Genomic DNA, 21,876 nt, shown 5'->3' with positions numbered 1-21,876 from the left:
TGGCTGATATATACGTTTTATTATCAATTAGCTGTATAATATATATCTACATTCCAAAATTAAACATTTTATTAAGGAAAACTATTTATAACAAAGCACAACTTTTTTCCTTGAGAGGTAGAATTACCTTACCATTAATCTATAATTCATATACATATATGCACACACATATGCTACTTTGTGTGTGTATATGTTCCATATACACAATTGTGGAAAGGTACAGTATTGCATGTAACTTTTATTCAGTGATTCATATAGCTGCTCTCGGTATTGCTTATTAACACTTTCAGTATAACTTTATGTACCAATTTGCAATCTAAAACTTTTCAAAAAAATCTGTGGCACGTAACTTCATTTGCAGAGCAAATGCAGGTCATTCATAGGTCTTCGGGAACAAAGACTGTTAAGTCAACCCCATTTTATTCTGAAATTTCTGTAGATATTGGAAAAAATAATGGGTAACAGATCTGTACTATGTTTGTCTTCTGAACTACAATGGCAAATAAAGTTTTCACAGCTGCTTAATTTTTTATTTTTTTTTCTTGTGGAGTCTTAAGTTTTAAACGTGATGTCTCATACTTCACTGGAACACCATTTCATTTAAAGTTTCATTCCTAATTGCACCTGATTGTATATTAAAGGTTATCTTTGCTAATGAGAAAACTATTCAGTGATACAGCAGGTTACGCTACCTATAACAGTAGTTTTCAAATCAAAAGATTTATGGAACATCCAATCAGTAAGTGAAAATTCAACAGAGTTCCAACATCTACTTCAATGTGCTTTGCTAATGAAACTTGTATGCATACTGCCAAATGTAGGTTAACAACATGCAAGTATGCAGAACTGCCAAATTCATCATACAAACATATTCTTACCAACTTCAGCGTTGTCTATATTTTTGCAGTATGTATGGCAGAGCAAAATTTAACATTCTACGTTGAAAAGAAAAAGTTAAAATACTCCTTTAAGACAAATTGAAAGAAAGTATTAATAATATGATTGAATCATCAGCTAAATTACCTTCTTTTTGCAATTGAGGATGTAACTTACATGTTGCATCTCAATTTATTTTTCCTTATGAAAGATCAGCAGCTGAAAGTGGAAAGCAGAATATGTACTCAAGTGCTTTCAGTTGATAGCGTAATAACTAGTCTCTCACTAGTTAGACTTCCGTTAAGTTAACAGAAGACCAATTAGTGAAAGAGGTAATTACCTTAGGTTTCAAGCAATAATGATGGACCCATAAAATGAGAAAAAAACTTCTTGTTCATAAATTTTTTTCATATCTGATAAACACATAAAAAATTTTTAAAATACACATTTTGGTAGCAAAGAAGTGAAAAACTAAATTAAAACATTCTATTTTTTACATAATTTTATATATATAGCTTAATAAAATATTCTCTTAATACATTTTAAGACTGTACACAAGTTAATAAATGTCATAATGAAACTCATTAGAAATATATTCAAGTAGTTTCAACATTAAAAATTTTAAATCTGTATATAATAACATGGAGTAATAATTTCCACAAATTCAACTTCAGTGCATCTGTAGTAGTCATTAACCAGAAGTTTCCTGCTGTTGAGAAGTTGCCTCCTGGTGTTAAGGTTTTAACATATCTTGTATTGAAGAATCCTTATCTGAATGAGCAGCTTCTTTCCTTAAATTCTTCATGAAGGACTTCCATTGTAAGATCTCAACAGGTTTCACCAAAGCAGCAAGGCTTTAGTACTGAACATATTCAGACTGAAGGGACTGTGCAGAGAAGAAAAACTGATTAAAACTCACTAAAGAGAATATATTTATATGTAATATGCATTTTGCACTTAAATATGTGCAGGAAGGGCACATCTTTAGGAAGGACAGGAAGGACAGGAGGAAGAAAAAGAGTTGGAAGTGGATCTGAATTTCTGCGTAGGAAAAACTCAAAATACAAGCAACTCAAAAACTGGACACAGAAGCTCAAAAACCAAACACTAAAATTCATCAACTTCTCTGTATCTACATTTCTCCAAACCAAATTCTAGAGATTCTTGGAGAAAGCACTACAAACCCTCTAACATAACAGCTTAAAATACCACGTTAAAAAAATGTGTTGGGAAAATGTATGATTACAGCTATTATAATTATTTCCATTTATCCTGAATAAGAATGAAAGTGCTACTGTGAAAAAACAGAGCACGCTTAAGGAGTTGATTCAGTTAATGACATAGGAAATATTCACGTTGTAGCTCATTACTGAGAAAAATATTACAGCATCACAATTTTCCAAATTAATAAATTCGAGTGTAATTACTAAAAAGATTAAAATTATACTGTTACTGCAAATTGTTCATAAGGCTCTGCAAATAACATATTTAAGATGGAGGCATAATCTAATTACTGTATTTATTTCTGGTTCCATTACAGTTTTCTTATAAAGTAATCAGTTCAGAGGGAATCTGAACATTTTATTACCTCCTGTACAAATGTGTTGAGGAAGGTGTCATGACCAGAATGTTTTATCTGAGAGTTCTTCATTGTACTGGTGCAGTTGTAAACGTTGTACACAAACTCAACTCATCCACACCCCACACCTTATATTTAAAACTGCATCAATACAATAGGATTAGAGAAAACTATTGAACAACATGAGTCCTACAAAATCTCAGCCTTATCGTCTGGTTTCCACTATTCCTCCTAACCTGTGACTGTAGATATGCACACTGGCATCCATAATGAAACCTGTTAGTAGAAAAATCATTTCAGTATAAACAATTAGAACACTAATACTGCTTTTTTTTTTTCTTCCTATACACTGAGACTAAACAAAATGTTTCTGAAGTTGTCTTTTAAATGCATTTTTCACATGTTCCAGATCTGAGACCATCTGGATGATCTTTCCTAGGTTGAGAAAGAAGTGCTGCCAGCATAGAGAGACACTGACTAAAAAGGGTATGATTTTAGCACCAAATAGATTTGATAATGAAGGATATTGTGTAATAGAGAACAATTCACTGTAAAACAAAGCAGTGAAAAAAAACATTTTTTTTTTTGTTATAGGTCAGAGTCACTATGAAATATACAATCATAAGTTTCTCCCCCCCCAGTGTTGTCTGATCATTCTGGGTTATAAGCTTTAGTGCAAACATTTGTCAAGTTATTACATATGTAAAGAGGAAGGCAGAAAGAATATCCCTTCATTAAGAAGCACTCAAAACTTCTGCTCTCTTAATGATCCTCAAAGCTATCTCATTTTTGGAAGAATATTTTTAAAATCAGAATTACGGTTGCATCAGCTAAAGCAGGGTTTTAAACTGATCCTCCAGAATTGAATTCCAAGCAAAGTTGATTAACAAAAACCAAAAATGCAGGAAATTTAGTGATACACTCTTGTGTGATGTACAGTAATAGATCACTTTAAGCTTGGACAGCAGAAGGATGACCTGAAAAAATTGTACATATTCATTGTTCTCAGGAACAGCTGGCATTAGTTGACAGAGAGCCATGAGCACCACATGTAAGACAAAATAGACAGTAACCAGAAATTTTACATTACAATTTAAGTAAGCCTAAGTATTCTGAAATTTAAAATTCATTGAATTGTTATATATATGGATATTCATGGATATTCTTATCCATGCATTCAGATTGCTTGAAAACAAGATCGCATGTTTTGTAATTTTCATTACAGATGGGTAGGTATTTTTTATTCATTTAAATATTTATTTTAAAATAATCAGGAAACATGCTTCTTATAGTGTTTACACCCTTCACAACAATTTTTCTAGAGTAAGATTAATTGAAAATCACATCCTGTAAAGTTCCTATTACTAAAAACATGGTGGCAGTTATAACATAGCTGTTGTAAAATATATGGACTAATTTTTGAGTTTGAAAAATCAGAATATATTTGGAATGTTGATTTTTTTTTTCCTCCTTCCTGGATTTTACAGTTAAGTAATATTCTTAATATTTTACATTGTCCAAAGAGATTGACTGTAATATTTCAAAACCTAACTTTTTTTTTTTTAATCTCAAATGGAGGAGTTTTCTATTTTAGAATTCACATTCCTACCTCCTATTTTGCAGTGAGTCAAAGTATAGCCTTTAATTCTGAAAGCTTTATTAAAAACAGAAAGCCCCAATCCACCTTTACAAGTCACAGGCTGGTATTTAAGACAATCTTTCTTAAAATAGAGGAAAAATATAAAAGAAAAATAAAATGAAGTTGCTGAACTGCCACAAAGAGAGAATAAAGTTAGTTAAGTAAAATCCTCAATGTGTAATCCTACAATGGTCTTGTCTCCTGCAGTGTCAAGCTCAGCATTTTATACCCAAGTATCCAACACTTAAACGAAGAATTAGATCGCTTCCCTACAATTAACGATATCATTCTAATCAAATTCATGCTGAAGCAACTGCTTAGATTATTATCTTTTTCTTGTTCAGTAGGAGACACTGAAAGTCTCCTGGAAAAGAAAATAAACCATGGATCCATCTAGGTGCTAGAACCATACTCACATGCATTTAACTTCAGGACTAAGTCAGCTACAAATTAACTTTTTAAAGACAACAACCCTACAGCATTTAGGTCTGTCTGTTAGGAACTGAACATGCACCTTCTCCAGAAAAGAGCAAAATTCAAGTATTACATAAGGATTTTATCCTAAAAATAGTGATCTCACAAGTAATTAAGTCTGAATGGCCCATCAACTCTCCCAAAACATTGTTGAAACAAGAATGTTGTAGAAGGAAAGAAATAATATGAAAACAAGATCCACAACAATAAATCAGGATATATTGTAAGAACTACATACACACTTCAAGTGTGTATGCTTTGAGTCTGCTAGATTTACAGATCAGTAAGATACACTATTTTTTTTCCAAAAAACTACATTTCCTGATGTTAAGCTGTAGTTAAGAAAACCTTTTCTACAAGTATCAAGTTCATACACATAAATTTTAAAATACTGTTGCACTTCTGAATTTTTGAAATTTTTCCGTCTTGCCAGTTTCCATGACAGCTATAGAAGCAAAAGGTGACTCATCTTAAGACTACCCAGATACATACTCTCTGGTAAAAATACATTGTAAGGAGTGATATTTTGTGTTTACAGTAGTTATAAATCCAAGGAAGGAATCTTATTGTAGTAGCTTAGATGTGGTTTTACATTATAAGATTATTTCTGCAAATTATAATTGTGAGATTATGTTTAATCAAAGCACACTACTTGTTAAATTTGCAAATAAAATATTTATTCTACTTGGTCAGAATGGCACGTTGTCCATTCTATGAAAACCAAATTTTTTAATCTAGTTCATCAGCATATGGCATCATAAAACATGATAAGGAAATGGATACACTTAGCAAGCTTACGCTGATGAAAGAACAAAAGCCATCAGGGAAAAATATATGGCTGACAACCATAGGAAGACACAGTCACAGCTACTTTTGTTTTAAATAGAATGTGAAATAGTAGTATTAATAAAGGGGTATTATTTTTTTTCATAAAAATAAGAAAATGAGTATTAGATAACATTCTCTTCCATACTGGAAAAAAGAATGATGTACTTGCATCACCTAAAACTTAAGGTTCCTCATTTTCTCACTAATTATCTTCACCACTGGTGTTAATAGTTAAACTAATAAAGAGAAATAAGAATAAGGTGATTTTCCAAAATAAGAATACCTGTACAACTACAGATAGTTAGTTTGACATCTAACTCTGGTTAAGTGAATTCTGCTAGTAAAAAGCACAGACATGTAATTCATATCATTCAAGAGTTCTTTGATGAGAAGTTAAATGAATAAACATAACTATTGGTATATGTAATAGACTTCTGTCAGGTACATTATCTGATGTGCACCAATTAGAAAAAAGTTCAATGTAATATGAGCACTTACTGCATCAAGGCTAAGGTTTGGCTGACAGGACTTCAAGTAATTTCAGCATCTAAAGCAGTGAAGTGGAAATCATTAAACAAAATTCTATTTTTAACTGAATTCTGCTAGAACAGGTGATAAGGCTTCATGTTACTCCATATTTTTCTCATGAGCTTATGACTGCTGATGAATATCAGCACAAGCAAAATATTACTTTAACCACTGACATCCAGATAAGACAATCTTCTGTGGTTCACAAATTGTTTCCAGGAAGAAGAGGGAAAAAAAAAAATGATGCTTTTATTCAACTAAATGCAGAGTTCTACAATAAAGAACAAGGAATGCAGGACATTCAACTATAATGTGAGCGTCAGTATCTTGGATAGCAAGAACTCCCAGTACATTACAGTTAAAGAAGCTAACGCAAGCTTTGAATATATAACCAGGATGGCACTAGGTAGAAGCTTTCTGCACCTGAAAGATGTCAAGAGTGCTACTTTCTGAAAAATAATTTTCAAAAAAAATGTAAAGGTTTCTATCATTATCCAAAAGGATGTTTGAGCCAGTGTCATACATGCAAAAAGTTCTACAACAGACAACAAAACTGAGATAAATAGTATGAAATATCTTCATGATGAGAAAATAAGCTAAAGGACTATAATAAAGAGGTATATCAAGTTTCAGATTAAAAGGTTTTAAGTGTGACTGTCTTCCAGTAGTGGGACCAACTATCAAAATAAAACCAATCAAAATAAACCAATATCTTCAAAACAAATCAATATCAAGTAGGATCCATGTTAGCCACTACATTTGAGACTCGCTACCAGACAAAGAAGTATGCAGAGATTAGATATTTGAGTGTATAATCTTTGCTCCTTATCAACAAATGGTATTAAGCCAGGAACTGCTGAAAGGTTCTATCTTACATCCTTCCATTACTAAGTCACTAGGTAGGAAAAAGACTAACAATGTTCTTAAAACAGCACATTCTAGAAAGCTACTTTTTCCTGTAGAAATACTTCCTGTTCAACCTAAAACTTCATTCTATGCCTAACAGAATTCATTTAAATCGTTATTTTAAGTCACTTACTAGTTTTGTTGCAAGGGAACAATATTTCCCTCCTGACAAAGACGCTCATAGCTTTACAGTGTCAGGATAACCATTTGCCTCTTTGTTAAGTCCTCTTTTCCTCTTGCTTAAACTAAGCAAGAATCAGTGTTCCTCGTTTTCCTCCCTTTTTTTGTAAGAATTTCTCACTCTTAGCTAAGAAGGAAGCACGTAGCTCCAATACAAGACATGAGACAGTAATTTATATTGTAAACCCAGCCCCTTTTCCTACATGTTTGAGGAATTATTTGATCAGTTCCATTATCTTTAAGTTTACAGCTTAATCTTGATTTCACAGCAGATTAAATAGCAACATAGTGCTAGCCTTCTGTAAAAGGCTAGACAGAATAAGGAACCAGGCTTCAATCATTACTTAATTTCTAAGCCTATGCTTAAGGGGCAAGCCCACCAACTTTGCTTTTCTTGTTAAGGATCACTTGTAGCATAAAGCAACTACCTTTCCAAAGGAGATGACAGTTACAAATTTTTAAGATGTAGTATTTTTATTCAACCTCCAAAGCTTTAGCTGTTTGAGGAAGTGTCTGCTGTTCCTGGAATGGTTTGTATGACTACTTGGTACTCTTGTAACTAACCAGAGCTATTATGAATAACAGCAACTTATTTTTCGTGATCAAGTCACGCTACTGGTGTAAGGCAACTCTACCCCTTAGGGCTCTCCACGTAGGTTTATGTATTAATGTGTAATATGTAGCTGTAACTAAGATGTGGCTAAAAACAAATAATTACTTCTGGCAGCATACCAGTTACACAAGGTTCTCTATTGTACTATTACTAGGTACTTCTTATTGTACTATTCTGTTACAGGAACTGATTGACCTTCCCAGGAATTACTGTTCAAGTTTATTTAAATGTGACAATATTGAACGTTATTGAAGGCAAGAAATCCAAAAATGAGATGCTTTGCCACTTAGATATTCAAATTAGTGATTGCTCTCTACCTTTCTCTGTGTACTGACTTTTGTTCCACTATACACAGCTGGAGCCTTTGTCAGTTATCCTCTTCTGAGAATTGAATTTCTGTAAGCATATTGGATACAAAACTGAGATCACCTGGAAAGGCTGACTTTCTAGAAACATCAGGATTTATGAACAAGTGAAATACTCATGGCTGTGTCTCAAATCAAATATCCTCAGTTTGCTGTACAGCTTTTCATCTTCCCTTTTCATCTCTGTGTCTGGAAGAATTCAACCAAACTAGTAAGTAGCTTGAACTAAAACAGTCCTGTTCCTCTAGAACTGGTTTCCTTATAAAAGTTACTAGGATGGTTTCTGCATCCAACTTGAAACAAACCTCAGTTACGTATAGTTTGCCTCGTAAGATCCTATGCAACAGGTGAAAATAGTACCAATTTAAAGAGGTATGATAACTTCAGGTAACTTAAAAGAATGTGGTAGTATTCAAGAAGTCCCTAGGACATAAGTTACTGCCAATGCTTAAAGTACTGTTTAAACTCAAATTGAAACTCAATACAGATCACTCAGTGATCCTAATATCATGGAATATTAACACTTATTGCAGATAAGTTGCAGTGGATAAGAAATGCATTGTAGCACAACTACTCTACTTTTCAAATGCAAGCATCCATTGAAGGAATAACAAAACATCTGAGGTAACAAGTTCCCTCACAGCAGCTTTGTTTTCATAATACTTTTCATTCTAGCTAGGTTTCAGTCCCCCACAAATTCCACAATGAAACAATGAAAATGCATTTCCTATTGTTGCCTGCCCTCATACAGTGCAACTCACACACCCAAGCTATAAACATGTGGCTTCTGACCTGTAAGTGGTGCCAATATACTAGCTGTTAATGAGAAGATTGGTCTCTTACTTCAGGAAAAAGAAAAAAAAAAGCACAACACAACCCATGAATGACCTTTTATGCTGATGTCCTAATAGCATGCAGGGTGTGTATTGCCTGTTTTAAGGCAGTGGACTTGCCACACTGAAAAACAGTAGCAGGTATAACACTAAAACTGTAGTTGTACTGAAACAAATAACGTGTCTGTGATAAGGAAACAGAAAGGAAAGGTGCAATATTCTCAAGTTACTTATATGTGAAGTTCATTTTATTTCCAGTGCCTGAAAAATATAAGATATGAAGTGTCAGTAATAAACAGAGGCTGATGGGTTCAATTAATTATAGGCAATATATTCCATTAAGTAGAGTGCAGTAATTTTAATAATTAGTATGATATCCAATCTTTGGAAACCAGGTATACTAAGATGTTTATTAAATACTTATTTTTTTCCCTGAAATTGACATTCTCTAGCTGAATTTATTTCTGATTCCACACGTGAAGTCTCTCTAGTCTCTCTTCTCTACATTTTGTACAGCATCACTTTCAAGTTGCACTAATTTATTCCTGTATCCTCTTTATACATACTCTTTCGCACAGAAAAAGGACACAAAATAAAACCAAGGCAGCAAAGTTCTATAGGTATGAAAACTAAAATGGTAAGACCATCAGAAATATATAGCCTTAAAATATTTTTCATTTAATGTTAGAAGAGTACTTCGGTTTCAAGTCAAGCACACTCATCTTTTAAAGGAATCCTATCCTTAAGAATGCACTATCTTCCATTTAGTATGACACATACAGTACAAAAGTTTCTTTAAATCATTTTTGCATGAAGATTAAGATGCATAATAAACTTATAAGCTATATTATGGATAATTTGCAATGAAAATCTAAAGGGGATGAAGGTCCATAAAAAAGGTATCAAGAAAGGTACTAGCTTAAGTTTAGTATTGATTTATTTTCATAAAACCTCCATGATCTAGATGCTAGAAAAAAAAAAGCAGCTGAAAGGATAGTTACTTAAAAAGGCAACAGACAAAATGCTGTTGAAAAATATTAAAGGAAGTCAGAAAATCAAGCTAGTTTAAGAATACTTTTTTTTAAAAACAGCTTTGCTCACAGAAGCGAGGAAGATCAGCAGTGGTCAGAAGCCTGAAAGAGTTGTGACTGAACTTACAGGAATTGATCGAGTCTGGTATTGTGCTTGAGGAGCTGTAAGGCCCATAAAGGAGGGTTGATGCGTACTCATCTGTCACGGCGCTCTGAAAACTGGTTTGGCTGCTCAGGTTGTTGCCACTACTGCTGTTTCTGTTGTACAAGTTGTTGTTCAGTTCATGGTTATTTCTGCGAGGCAGCTGCAAGCTGCCATTCAAGTGGCTGGAGATTTGGCTTACAGAAAAACCTGTCCTAGAGGACAATGATGTCATTTTGGTCTCATCATCATCTGAAGCATCATACAGGTTCCCTAGAGAACTGGCTAGTCTGGAGTTTATGGAAACGCTGAATGGAAAACACATGGGGGGAAAAAATACACACAATGTATGTAGTACGTACACATAACAGACAATTCAGAAGACATTAGGTGAATAATATGGACCATTCTGAAACAATTAATGTGTGCACACAACTTTATCTTCTCTAAAGATGAAATTAACTAAAAACAGAATTCTGTGCTAGGAGTTCCCATACTTCATTTACTCAAGCCCCTGTCAGCTTTCACCTCTGTCAAATCACGCACACGTGCAGAAGATTGTGTTAAAAGGTTGAGGCGGTGACTGACCTACACTAACATACTTTATCTGCATGTAAGTTTAGGAACTCCTCCTCTGTTTCTCAGAGTAATAGTGCGATAAAAGTCTTCAGATAACCAGGAAGGAATATAATAAAATTTGAGACTAACAATAAAAATAAGGTGCCAAAAAATCTGATTTAGTTGTTTTAAAAGTAAATAGCTGTGCCCAGAAGTTATGTAAAATGCATCATTATATATTTAATTTGACATCCATAATTACTTAGTACAGTAGGAATAATGGAATTGAATAGCAATGAATCAAGGGTTCATAAAAATCATTTCAATTACTGCTCAGTATTTTTCTGAGATTAATAATACACGGATTTATAGGAATAGTTGCAAAACTCCTATAAATTCACATGAATATAAGAAAACTGAGCAACATAATACTGTTTCTGAATTGACACAATCCTCCCCAAACTTGCACCAGTAGTGTTTTTATGTGTGTGTGTTTGGGGCAGGGTTGTTTGTTTTTTCTCCCCATCTGTAGGCAACTAAAATTTGGCTAGTGGAACAGCAAATAATTTTTTAATGTTAATTTAAGCCTTCTCACACCTAAGAACAGCAAGTCCTTCATAGACTGCATATGTGTTGAAAACCACTGTAATATATAGTAAGCATTTGTACCAAAATGAGAAATAAAAAAAAAAAAAACCTTTTAAGGTTAGAGGCTGACGATGTGGTAAATCTGCTTATTCTTTCTGCAGACGGTAAATTAGCTGTCATGACTTTGGAGGCCTTCAGTGGAGACATGGATCCTTCGGTGCTGCCTGAAGTGTTCAGTCTAGAAGTAGTGGAGTTTTAGTGAGAAGTAAGATTATAATTGAAATGCACATCCCAAACACACAGTCTTTCAATACATAGACTGGTATTTTCAAAAGTGATAATCTCAAGATGTACTGAGAACTCAACAGCAAATTATTTGCCTGGTTTGAGAAACACTTAAGGTGTTTTTCTCTTTCTGTACCATATTATATTGTTATAGGTTACTTTTCACCTCAATATTTTGTGTCAAATTTGCGATGACAAAGAATACTTTTTAAGTTTAATAAAAATTAGTAAATGAAGAGCCTAGAAGTAGTATGAAACTCTCTCCATCGTTAGACCAAGGGGGTATAGTCATGATCAGCTCTTAAGGCCTTGGGTACAAGCCTCCAACTACAAGCACAGAAGGAATGACAGCAGATATAGCTTTACTTCCACACCAAAAAAAAAAAAAGCAAACCGTGTAAACAGAAGTCTCTGAAGTTAGACACCTGGAGTAATCTATCTGAAAAATCCAGGCTGCAATAAAACTGAAGATAATGTGTTCTTTTTCATATTAGTGCTTTATAATGACAAATACTATGTCTTACATAGTGTATTTTAAATGTAATGGTAAAGGGTTCAGCAGTTACAAAAGCATAAGACCTAAATCCACTATTCCTATAGCTCTTAAAATTAAGCCAATTTTTATTCTAGGTTTTATTTTCTTTAGAGGGGAACTGTTACTACTATTTCAATTTCAGTATGTGTCGTAAATGAAAAACATTTATGAAAATGAAAAGAAACCGTTGGCTTTCTTGGATCCACAGAAACTTCTGGGAAGTACTTATTTGTAGTAAAAGGTACAGTGTCCAATTTTAAACCATCAGAAGGTACTAAAACTCAATATTCATCTGGTACATCTGATAAAAATATTGATTGTATAGTCTGTAGTCCATCTACAAGAACCACACAGACCACAACTTGTGATATACAGGCAACATTTAGCTGATTTAGGTTTTTGAGACAAGTATTTATTTTTACAGAAATGAACGGGTTATGAGTTAACTATGCAACTTTCACTGCATAACAGCATGGATATCAGAAAATATGAAGAAATTACTTGTATGTACTAGTTATTAAGGAGAATTCAAGGTATCCCCAAAGTACAGCTGTATCCCTCTGCTTAACTATTTTTTTTATTTTTTTTTTGCGATTTGCAGCTGCTTAAAAAGGTTTGTTCCCTGCCATTTCTCACAAGTCAGAAACTGCTAATCAATTGATGTGATATGCATAACTCAAAACACTGAATACAGAAGACTAAAGTGGTATACATTTAGAACTATAATCGAATAGATAATTTCTTAAGGTTAATACCTGAAAGGTTGAGATATGGACCTGGTGTGCAGTTTCATTTCTTGTAGCCTAAAGAAATGAAAGAAGGCATTTTAAAAATCAAAAGTTAATTTATTTCAAGTATACTTGCATATTTCACACAGGCTTTAAAGTATGAAACTAACTTAATTTTAATTTAAACAGCAGAGATCATTTAGTATTAAGAAACTGCAGATTTAATTCCAAACTTCACATTTTTACAGACCCTAAAAGATTCAAAATTGATATAACAAGAAAGAAAAACTACAGAAATTAAAAAGTATTTTAGTTAGGGACAAGTTTTGAAATGCTACATAGACACAAATATGAAGGTTTTGAAATAGTTTTCTGCTTTATCTTTTGCTGCTAAAAAGTAGAGTAGTTATCCTGAACAGGAAGACAGAAAATAAAAGAACAAATTAATAAAATAAATATGCAACTAATACACACACACAAATTTCCATCACCGAAGTGGCACAACTAGTACTACTGCTTAAACAAGATGGTGTACTTGCTATAAAGATCTGATAGCAGAGTGAATTTAAAATTGCAAATTACCACAGAATTATTTAATTACCTCAGAGCTCCAGTTGTAGTAGAGCATGGCCTTCTCCGACTTTTTAAGGCATGAAGCTTATCTCCCTGTGTCATGCCATTCTTTGCTTCCGTACCTGTTTTGTCTTCATATTCATTCTGTGAAACAAAGTATGCAAGCAAAGAAATATATAGAATTTTTAAGAGCAATGTAGTTCAAATCTAATGAACATCTCCTTTGCAAAGATTAACATTTAAAAGGCTATTTTACAATCTTTTACATTCATGGGGAACTATGCTATCTTTGTACAGTGCCAGTGAATAAAACGTGTCATTGTACAATTGCACAACCAAACCCCAAAATCAGCTCAGGATGCTCGAATCTAATGCCACTATGTATTTAAATACGTCTGTTTTTATAGTACCTGAATTCCAACTCTTTCCTCCATAACTATTACTAACAGTTTAAAGTTTTTACTAGTTCAGAAGAAGACATGTTCACTTTAGCTGATACTTCATGCCTCTCCTCACACTAAATAATTATAAGATTCTTAACCCAAATGTACACGTAACAACAGTAATCCACAACACTGGGGACAGACATCTATATACTCATGCATTACCAGCTAGAAGCTTGTAATAAGTAGATTTCCATTAGGAAAATTTATCCCTTATGTTTTCAAAACAAATGAACAAAAAAAAAAACACAACTGAAAACTGTGGAAGACTTATCTGAAATTACACAAACCTTCCTGAAGTATACGTGACCAGAAGTGACCGACACTTTTACATATATTTCACAAAGTTTTGTATATTTTTCAAAGTTTTAAATATACTCCAAGCTTTTTTGTTTTTGAGAAAACTGAGATTTGTTCTAATTGTCACATATTTAAAAAAAGCCCCAAAAAACCCTCAAACCTAAATGTGATCTATAGCTACTTATACTGATCAGCTTTATCTCTGTTTATTTGAAATTCTTCTTATGAACACTTACCTCCCCGTATTGATCCAAGTCTTGTACTTTTTTCAAGCTGTCACTGATTGACATATCACTCAAGCCACAAAGAACTCTGTTAATGTTTCCATCAACTACTCGTTGTTTCTGTTTGGATTGGATGAGATCTCCCTCCAGCCATAACATTGCTTGCTTCCTTTTGGATTCAAAAGGAATCAATTAGTATCAATAAATTTGCACACAGATAAAAACAATATGGAAACATGCTACTTTTATAGATTGACAACATTTGAATCCTCTGTGCATCTTCAACTGAAAATAGCTTGCACACTAAAAATATTATCTTTGATGGTTAAAACATAAAAAAGAATCTCAAAACAAGTCTGTAGCCACTGAAGAAATATTACACAACTAAAACTTCATTTTACAAAATCCTTATAGTAAAAGAGATTAACTAACTGAATTGCCATAGCATTTAAAGGCTCTTAAAAGCCATTTAAAAAATCATATAAATTAATTCTTTTATATACATAATGGGTAGAATAAACGATGACACCACACTTTAACTTACTATCAGCATACATCTTGTGTATATGGATATTGTGTGGCAGAAGTGGCCATCGTCATGTAAAGTTTAACAGGAGTTTAGGAGCAACTTTCAGAAAATACAAGATTATATCCTTTAGACAGGTGGCAAAAATAATCATCATTTAATTGCTATGTACTTGGGCTTAGCATGCTTTTGCTGGATAGATACCTGTCAAGCTTCTATACATAGAAGTTCCAATTCAAGAACTGAGATCCTATTACCTATTATCATAACAAAATTAAATTCTTAAAACTGAACAGAAAAAAAGTCTGAGAAGATAACTTCACTGGAAACTTTTCTTTTGAAACAGAATGTTAAGGTAAAGCCTAAGACTCAAGTAGCCTGAGCCAGTTGCCCAAGCTTGCACAATAACGAATGGGAAAGCTAAACACTTACTGAAAGGTTTCACCACATCCCAAGAAAACTAAGTGTGTTGGGGTGGGGGAGAGCACACAAACCCACTAAATCCACCTAACAAAAGCAGCCTATAAAAGACATCCAAATTCAAGTACATTTTAAGTCTTTCAAGATTAATTGCATTCACAGTAGCAAACTCATTTGATACCCTCCTACCTAAGTAATGTTTTTTTCCTACAAAAAAAAAAAAAAAGGAAAAAAAATTGTTCAAAACCTCCCTCAATAAACCTCAAAGGACCTAAGGAGATGAAGCTTTGACATCTACGAAAGCTGGGAGAGCAAATTTATAAGATTTAACCTTTTTGTCAGATGCAATTTTGCAGTCCTGAGACCAAGACTTTTCATATTAGACTGATAAAACTGATGTTAGTTTCTTCCTCCTCATTCCCATTTTGAGGCTACTGGTGACATCACTTGAATTTTGTCTGAATATCCAAACAGGTATCTATTGCCATTAGGTTTGTCAGTTCTCACTGACCAATACAACAACTCTTGGATATAAATGATATAAATGATACAGATATTAATGAAAAAATCTGAAAGATCTTTGGCTATCTACAAAATCAAACTAAGTATTTCAAGGCCACTGCAGAAAAGACTTAGTTACTGTACATGTATTTTTCATTCTTCAAGTGAACAGCACTTACAAATCACCTAATATCTTCCTCTCTTATTCGTGCTGTATTATGGAAGTTATTTTTAGAAATTCATCAACCAAGGATCAGCAAGGTGTAGAAAAATTTGATCTGTCTTCAGTGAGCACTTGTGGTTCGTGAAAGTTTGTGATTTACAGTATTTTGAACAATGGTGGGCCATTTCTCAAATAAATGAGTATCCATTCCAATGAGTAGAATGTAAATAGGAATTCTAATTCATGCTCCATTTCTGTTAGGAATTACAGTAACACTTCTTTCTCTGAAATCCTATTTTAGATGCAAGGTCAGATAATGTTTTTCTGTATTTATACAGTATCTTTTCCTCATAACAATGAAAATGCCTGATGTTTAGCTGAAGAAGGTATCACCTCAGAAATATCGGCACGACTACTACAGTAGTAATTCAACACAGAAGTCACTATGAAATTAAACCTAACATCAACATCACTGAAGCCAGTGTAATTGTACTGGAAATTGTATTTCCAGTCAGACACAGTCAGGATCAAGCTTTGAATCTCCCATTCAAATTACCTGTACACAAACTGTTTTCAAATTAAAGTATATAGTCAAATTTGAGAAGGAGCCATATTAAAACTATAGTTATGTTTTGCTAATAATTACATTAGCTGCAGGTCAAAAATGTTCATACATTATGCCAGGAATCTGACAGAGAGCATAAGTTGTCCACCACACACTTATTTAATCCTTAGTTACAATAAAGAAAAATGATTCAATTATTACTATGGCGAGATTCAAGTGTCATCATAGGCTTGAAGTATATAAAGTATATCTTTCCTATATTAACATTTGAATAAATCTTTATTGTTGACTTAATCTTACATCTACACCTGGAATTTATACTGCCAATGCGTTTATCTCCTAAGACCCCCAGATCACAAATATGCAGTCTTGAGACCCTCTGCCCCTGAAGGCAACAAAAAGCACAGCGCTCCAGAGAAGGTGATTGCTAACAAGTTCTACCTCAATCTCAAATTCATCTCAACTTAAATATATTACAACAGGCAGTAATATACAACATTAGAAGACAGAAAATAGATCCTAAACAATAGCACAAGATGGATAAAGATGCATGTAGTGGGTTTACGTGGCCAGGTTTTGGTAGCAGGGGGCCATAGGGGTGGTTTCTGTGAGAAGGATCTAGACACTGCCCCATGTTTGGTAAGGGCCCCACTGTTTTCCAGAGCTGAGCCAATAAGCGATGTTGTTTTGTGCCTCTGTGAGAGCATATTTAAGACAGGGAAAAAAAACGCTGCGCCACACAGCAGCCGGGAGAGTGAGAGGAGTGAGGAACAGCCTTGCAGGCGCCAAGGTCAGTGCAGAAGGAGGGGGAGAGGTGCTCCAGGCTCCGGAGCAGAAGTCCCCTGCGGCCTGTGGTGAGGACCATGGTGAAGCAGGATGTCCCCCTACAGCCCATGGAGTACCACAGTGGAGCAGGGTCCCACGCTGCAGCCTGTGGAGGAGACCACGGTGGAGCAGGTGGCCCTGCACCGACGGAGGCTGCCGCCTGTGGAAGACCCCTGCCGGAGCAGATTCTGCGCCGGATCTGTAGCCCGTGGAGAGGAGACCACGCAGGAGCAGGTGACCTGGCAGGAGCTGCTGCCCGTGGGGGAGCCAGGTTGGAGCAGTTTGCTCCTGAGGGATGGACTCCGTGATACGGACCCATATCTGGAGCAGCTCTGGAAGAGCTGCTGCCTGTGGGAAGCCCACGCCGGATCAGTTCATCAAGGACTGTACCCGTGGCTGGGACCCAACAGCACGTGGGACGAGAGTGACCGAGAAGGAGCGGCAGAGAAGAAGTGCTGTAGACTGACCATAACCCCCATTCCCCCGTGCCCCTCGGGGGGAGGAGGTGGAAGAGGGTGGATGGGGGGGGGGGGGGGGGGGGGGAAAGGTGCTTTTGGTTTCTTTCCTTTGTTTCTCACTTCTCTAGCTTGTTAGTAAGATTTATTGCTTATTACTATCTCCCTGTGCCGAGTCTGTTTTGCCCGTTACAATAATTACTGCATGATTTTCTCGTCCTTATCTCAACCTTTGAGCCTTTTACACATATTTTCTCCCTATCCCTCTTTGAGGAGGGGGAGTGAGAGAGCAGCTGTGGTGGAGCTCGGCTGCCCACTCAAGCGGAACCACGACAATGTAGAATAAGGATGTAGAAAAGCAGTTGATTCTTAGTAGCAAATTAAATACACATACTCTTCCAAGAAGTGTTGCTGAGGTCCTATAATAGAGCCTGGTCGACATATCCTTATCCAAGCAATGGCTTCAGCATGCGTGAATTTATAGTGTTTCATTATGTAGCAGGCAATCAGCGTTCCTGTTCTCCCCAGGCCAGCTAAAGAAACAAATATTACACACAAAGTCATGAGCATTTCCTAAGTATCAAATTCAAGTATAAGATATAAGAAAACTTTAATAATGTTGTTTACCACTTGAATATTTGAAGAAAATTTCTGATTCAGTATCCTGTTTGCCATATTATTGGATTTCAGTGCTGTACATACATGAAATAGTATATCATATTTACAAAAAAACATCCTTAAGAAAACATGCAACTGATCACTTCTCCCTTGTGCACTTCTACCTCAAACATTTTTTAAGGGTTGATATTTAAGAAAACTGTGACCAAGATTGATTTTGTACTTGCAAAAACTAGTTAAATAAGTAAATCCAGATACCTTTGTACCTTCAGATATTTATCAATCTCCCCTGTTGAGGGATTTTTTGAAACAGCAAAAATCCCATGGCTTGCTGTAGCTGAGCAAACCAAGCTACCAGGGCAACTATGAGAAGTTCCCATGACAGTGTTCCCACATCGCCCAATTGAGGAATTCAGAAAAATATTGTTACCAGTAGCTGGCTTCAAGGACAAGGTCTATGTGACTGCTAATCACAAGGGGGTTGTTTTCTTGCAGGTGGGGTTGTTTTCTTGTAGTTGTTTGTCTGAGTGCTTTTGACCAATAATCTTGTGTGAAACACTATCTGCCCCTGTTAAGTTCGCTATAAAAGTTAGGCTATTTGGGCAATAAAATTGAGCACAATCTGACTCTACTGGTGTCTGTTGTGCTTTCGGCCGTGCTTCCTGCAACACTCCCCCACCCCTTTAAGCCCTTTTTAGGCTGAATGGTCCCAACCCACTCCTCATAGAAGTGCTCCAGTCCTTTGATCAGGCCCTATGTTGGACCATTTCTAGCAAGTCCATGTCTGTCTTGTACTGAGGAGCCCAGGACTGGACACAGCACTTCAGGTGAGGCCTCACCAATGCTGAGTAGAGTAGAAGGATCACCCATCTTGGCTCTTGGCAATGCTTTGCCTAATGCAGCCAAGAGTACTGTTAGCCTTCTTAGTGGTAAGGGCACAGTGATTCGTTCAACTTGGTCCGCCAGGACTCCTTGGTCCTTTTCTGCAAAGTTGCTGTTCACAGCCAGGTGAGTCCAAGCACATACTGGTGCCTGGAGTTGTTCTTCCCCTGTACTTGGTGAAGTGAACTATCTATATAAAAAGCAATATGTATTGAACAATATATAATTCTGCCACACCAACAAGTTGCTGGCAAATCAGCTTGTTTACCTGACATGCATATTTAGTGCTCATGAGGAAAAACAAACAAAACACAACAACATTGATTGAATAGCACTATTACTGTTTCAGATCAGCAAGACATTTGTCTCCACAATGTCCTTACACAATTCTTCAAACATACATCAAGATGAACCCTTCAGAGCCTTTGTTAATCCTTCTTGACTAAGCATGTTCTGTATATTTTCTAGCTGATACGCTGACATAGGCTGGTTTGAAACACTGGCATCACAATAACTCACATTAACTTGAAACGTAGAAGTTATGCTCCACAGAAAAATGTAGAATAACAGTCCCAAAAGCACAAAGAAACCCTTTCAGTCATTAGCATTATACTAATCTGCTAGGAAATGCCAACTGTGAAAGAATAATGCAAAAGAGAAGTCTGCATTAACTAAAACTCATGCATTCAAGTGAAACTAAAAGAAAAAAATCATAGAACAAAGAACAACAGTTTCTGTACACAGTAGTGTAGGCTGAAAGAGCTCAATATGCACATGAAAATATTTGGTATTTGTCACATATTTAGTCAAATTAAAAAGCAGTATTACTTTCACATGAATAGGTTATTTTTCAGGGTTTTATCATTTTTTAAATTTTTTGAAATAAATTCTATGCATTTATATTTATTTTGAACTTCAGCGTGAGAAATAAATACACACACGTACCTTTACAGTGTACAGCAATAGCACCGCCAGCATTCTCACAAATGTTCAGGAACCTCTGAACTATACTGTCGCTTGGTGTGCTTCCGTCTATGAAGAACAAGTCATAATGCTCAAACCCAGCATCAGTGAAACGTTTTGCCTCATAAATTTTTTTGTTTAGCCTTATGATTGATGTGACATTATGTTTCCTGAAATAGGGAAAGTAGGCTTCAGGTGCATGAAGAGGATAACCTGTAAAAAAACAAATAAAGCAAGGTGCATTGCATCAACTGTTTTATGAGAATGAAGTTCAATGTCCAGCTAGTCAAAATCCTTCTAAAAATTTTTGACTAGTAAACATCCTAATACTGAAGATGTTTTAATATTTTATTCAGAATAATACAAAAAGTTGTTGATATTGAAAACATCCACAAAATGCTCACTATAATTAAAAGAAATCGGAAAAAAAATAAAGCACAGCATTTCTGAAGCACTGTACTGCCTCTTGTTTAGCCCATTCCCCTCTACTTGTAGAGATTTACAGATAGTTGAAAGCTAACTACATATATGAACTTAGCATTTCAGAACAGCTCTTTATCATAAGAATAAAACATGCTTGAATAGGACAGATTGTGTTTATGAGGAAAACAGATTGGTGATCTACATTATGGACAAGAGGAGTAGTCAAGGGTAAACCAGTGCCAGAAAAATTGATGCTTCACTGTGATGAAAAAAAGCTTTATTGCCTTGATTCAATTGAGACACAATATGATCCTCTAGATGAAGTGTTCATAAAGGTAGAGAGAAAAGAAAGGATTAAGTGATGTTCTCATCAAGTTTCTAGTTAGTTTACTTCTCCTTTACCTTTAATTTGCCAACTACTTTCTTTTCCCAGCTCCTTCTTGTGAAATCTAGCATAAATTAGCAGAAACTTACCCTCAAGCCCATGTATTTTTCTTCTGATTCTTAAATAGGTTTACAGTTACTTCCCTCCACACCAATTACACTCAAAAATTAAGCTACTTGATATCTGCATGCATTCCTCAATTGAACATTTTTATTTAAAAATGCCTAGGTAGTAAGGCATGCCTATGCCTAGGTAGTAAGATGTCTAGGTAGTAAGTAGTATAAAACTGCAAAAAAGGTGCAGGTGAAATTAGTCCACATCATATCCCCACCAATACAATAGCATTACTTGATCTCCCTAGATCAAACAGGTTTGAGACATTTCATGGGACATTTCTACAAGTCATATACACATTGGTCAATATGATTAGAGTTGCAGCATAATGAGAAAAATGTAGCATTGCAATGTGTACTTACTCTCATAACTGGATCATAAGCATTAGTGTTCATTTAATAGTATTTCAGTTGTATACACATTAAAAACATAACAGATTCTAAAAAAACATATTCTAAAAAACTGAAAAGATTTTCCAGATTCTACAGAATAATTTGGATCATTTTGAAGATGTTCTGCAAGAAGCAACTCCAACAGTGACTAGGGGAAAATCCAAAGCAACCAAAATATTGTCTCCATAGATTTTGGTTAAATCTTCAGTGGACATATTGTACAAGTAAAGGAAACATGAGAGAGCAGTAGTAAAGAGGTAGATACTCAGAAAACGCGCTCTTAGAAACAAAATAGCATGGTACAAGGAATGAGGTGAAATTAAGCAAGAAATATGACTGATTTTCCTTTTAGCTGGACCAAATCTCTACTTTGTCAGTCAAGTTTCTCTTTTGTATTCCATTAGAATTACATATGT

The 21,876-nt window shown here is 35.0% G+C and overlaps 1 protein-coding gene across 1 annotated transcript in view; it reads right to left on the bottom strand.

The window, feature by feature from the left end:
* The window catches only part of CDC14A (cell division cycle 14A), a 58,904-nt gene continuing 37,028 nt past the window's right edge, over positions 1–21,876 (bottom strand). The window contains 9 exon segments of the mRNA XM_068689901.1: positions 1–1,762; positions 9,980–10,040; positions 10,042–10,302; positions 11,250–11,378; positions 12,716–12,763; positions 13,290–13,405; positions 14,241–14,397; positions 18,078–18,216; positions 20,129–20,359. Coding sequence (XP_068546002.1) covers positions 1,733–1,762; positions 9,980–10,040; positions 10,042–10,302; positions 11,250–11,378; positions 12,716–12,763; positions 13,290–13,405; positions 14,241–14,397; positions 18,078–18,216; positions 20,129–20,359 — 1,172 coding nt within the window. The 3' untranslated portion in view covers positions 1–1,732.

The sequence above is a fragment of the Anas acuta genome, chromosome 8 (genome assembly GCF_963932015.1).
Source record: "Anas acuta chromosome 8, bAnaAcu1.1, whole genome shotgun sequence".
NCBI lineage: Eukaryota > Metazoa > Chordata > Aves > Anseriformes > Anatidae > Anas > Anas acuta.
The sequence above is the reverse complement of the archived record's forward strand: the minus strand, read 5'-3'. Positions and strand labels throughout refer to the sequence as shown.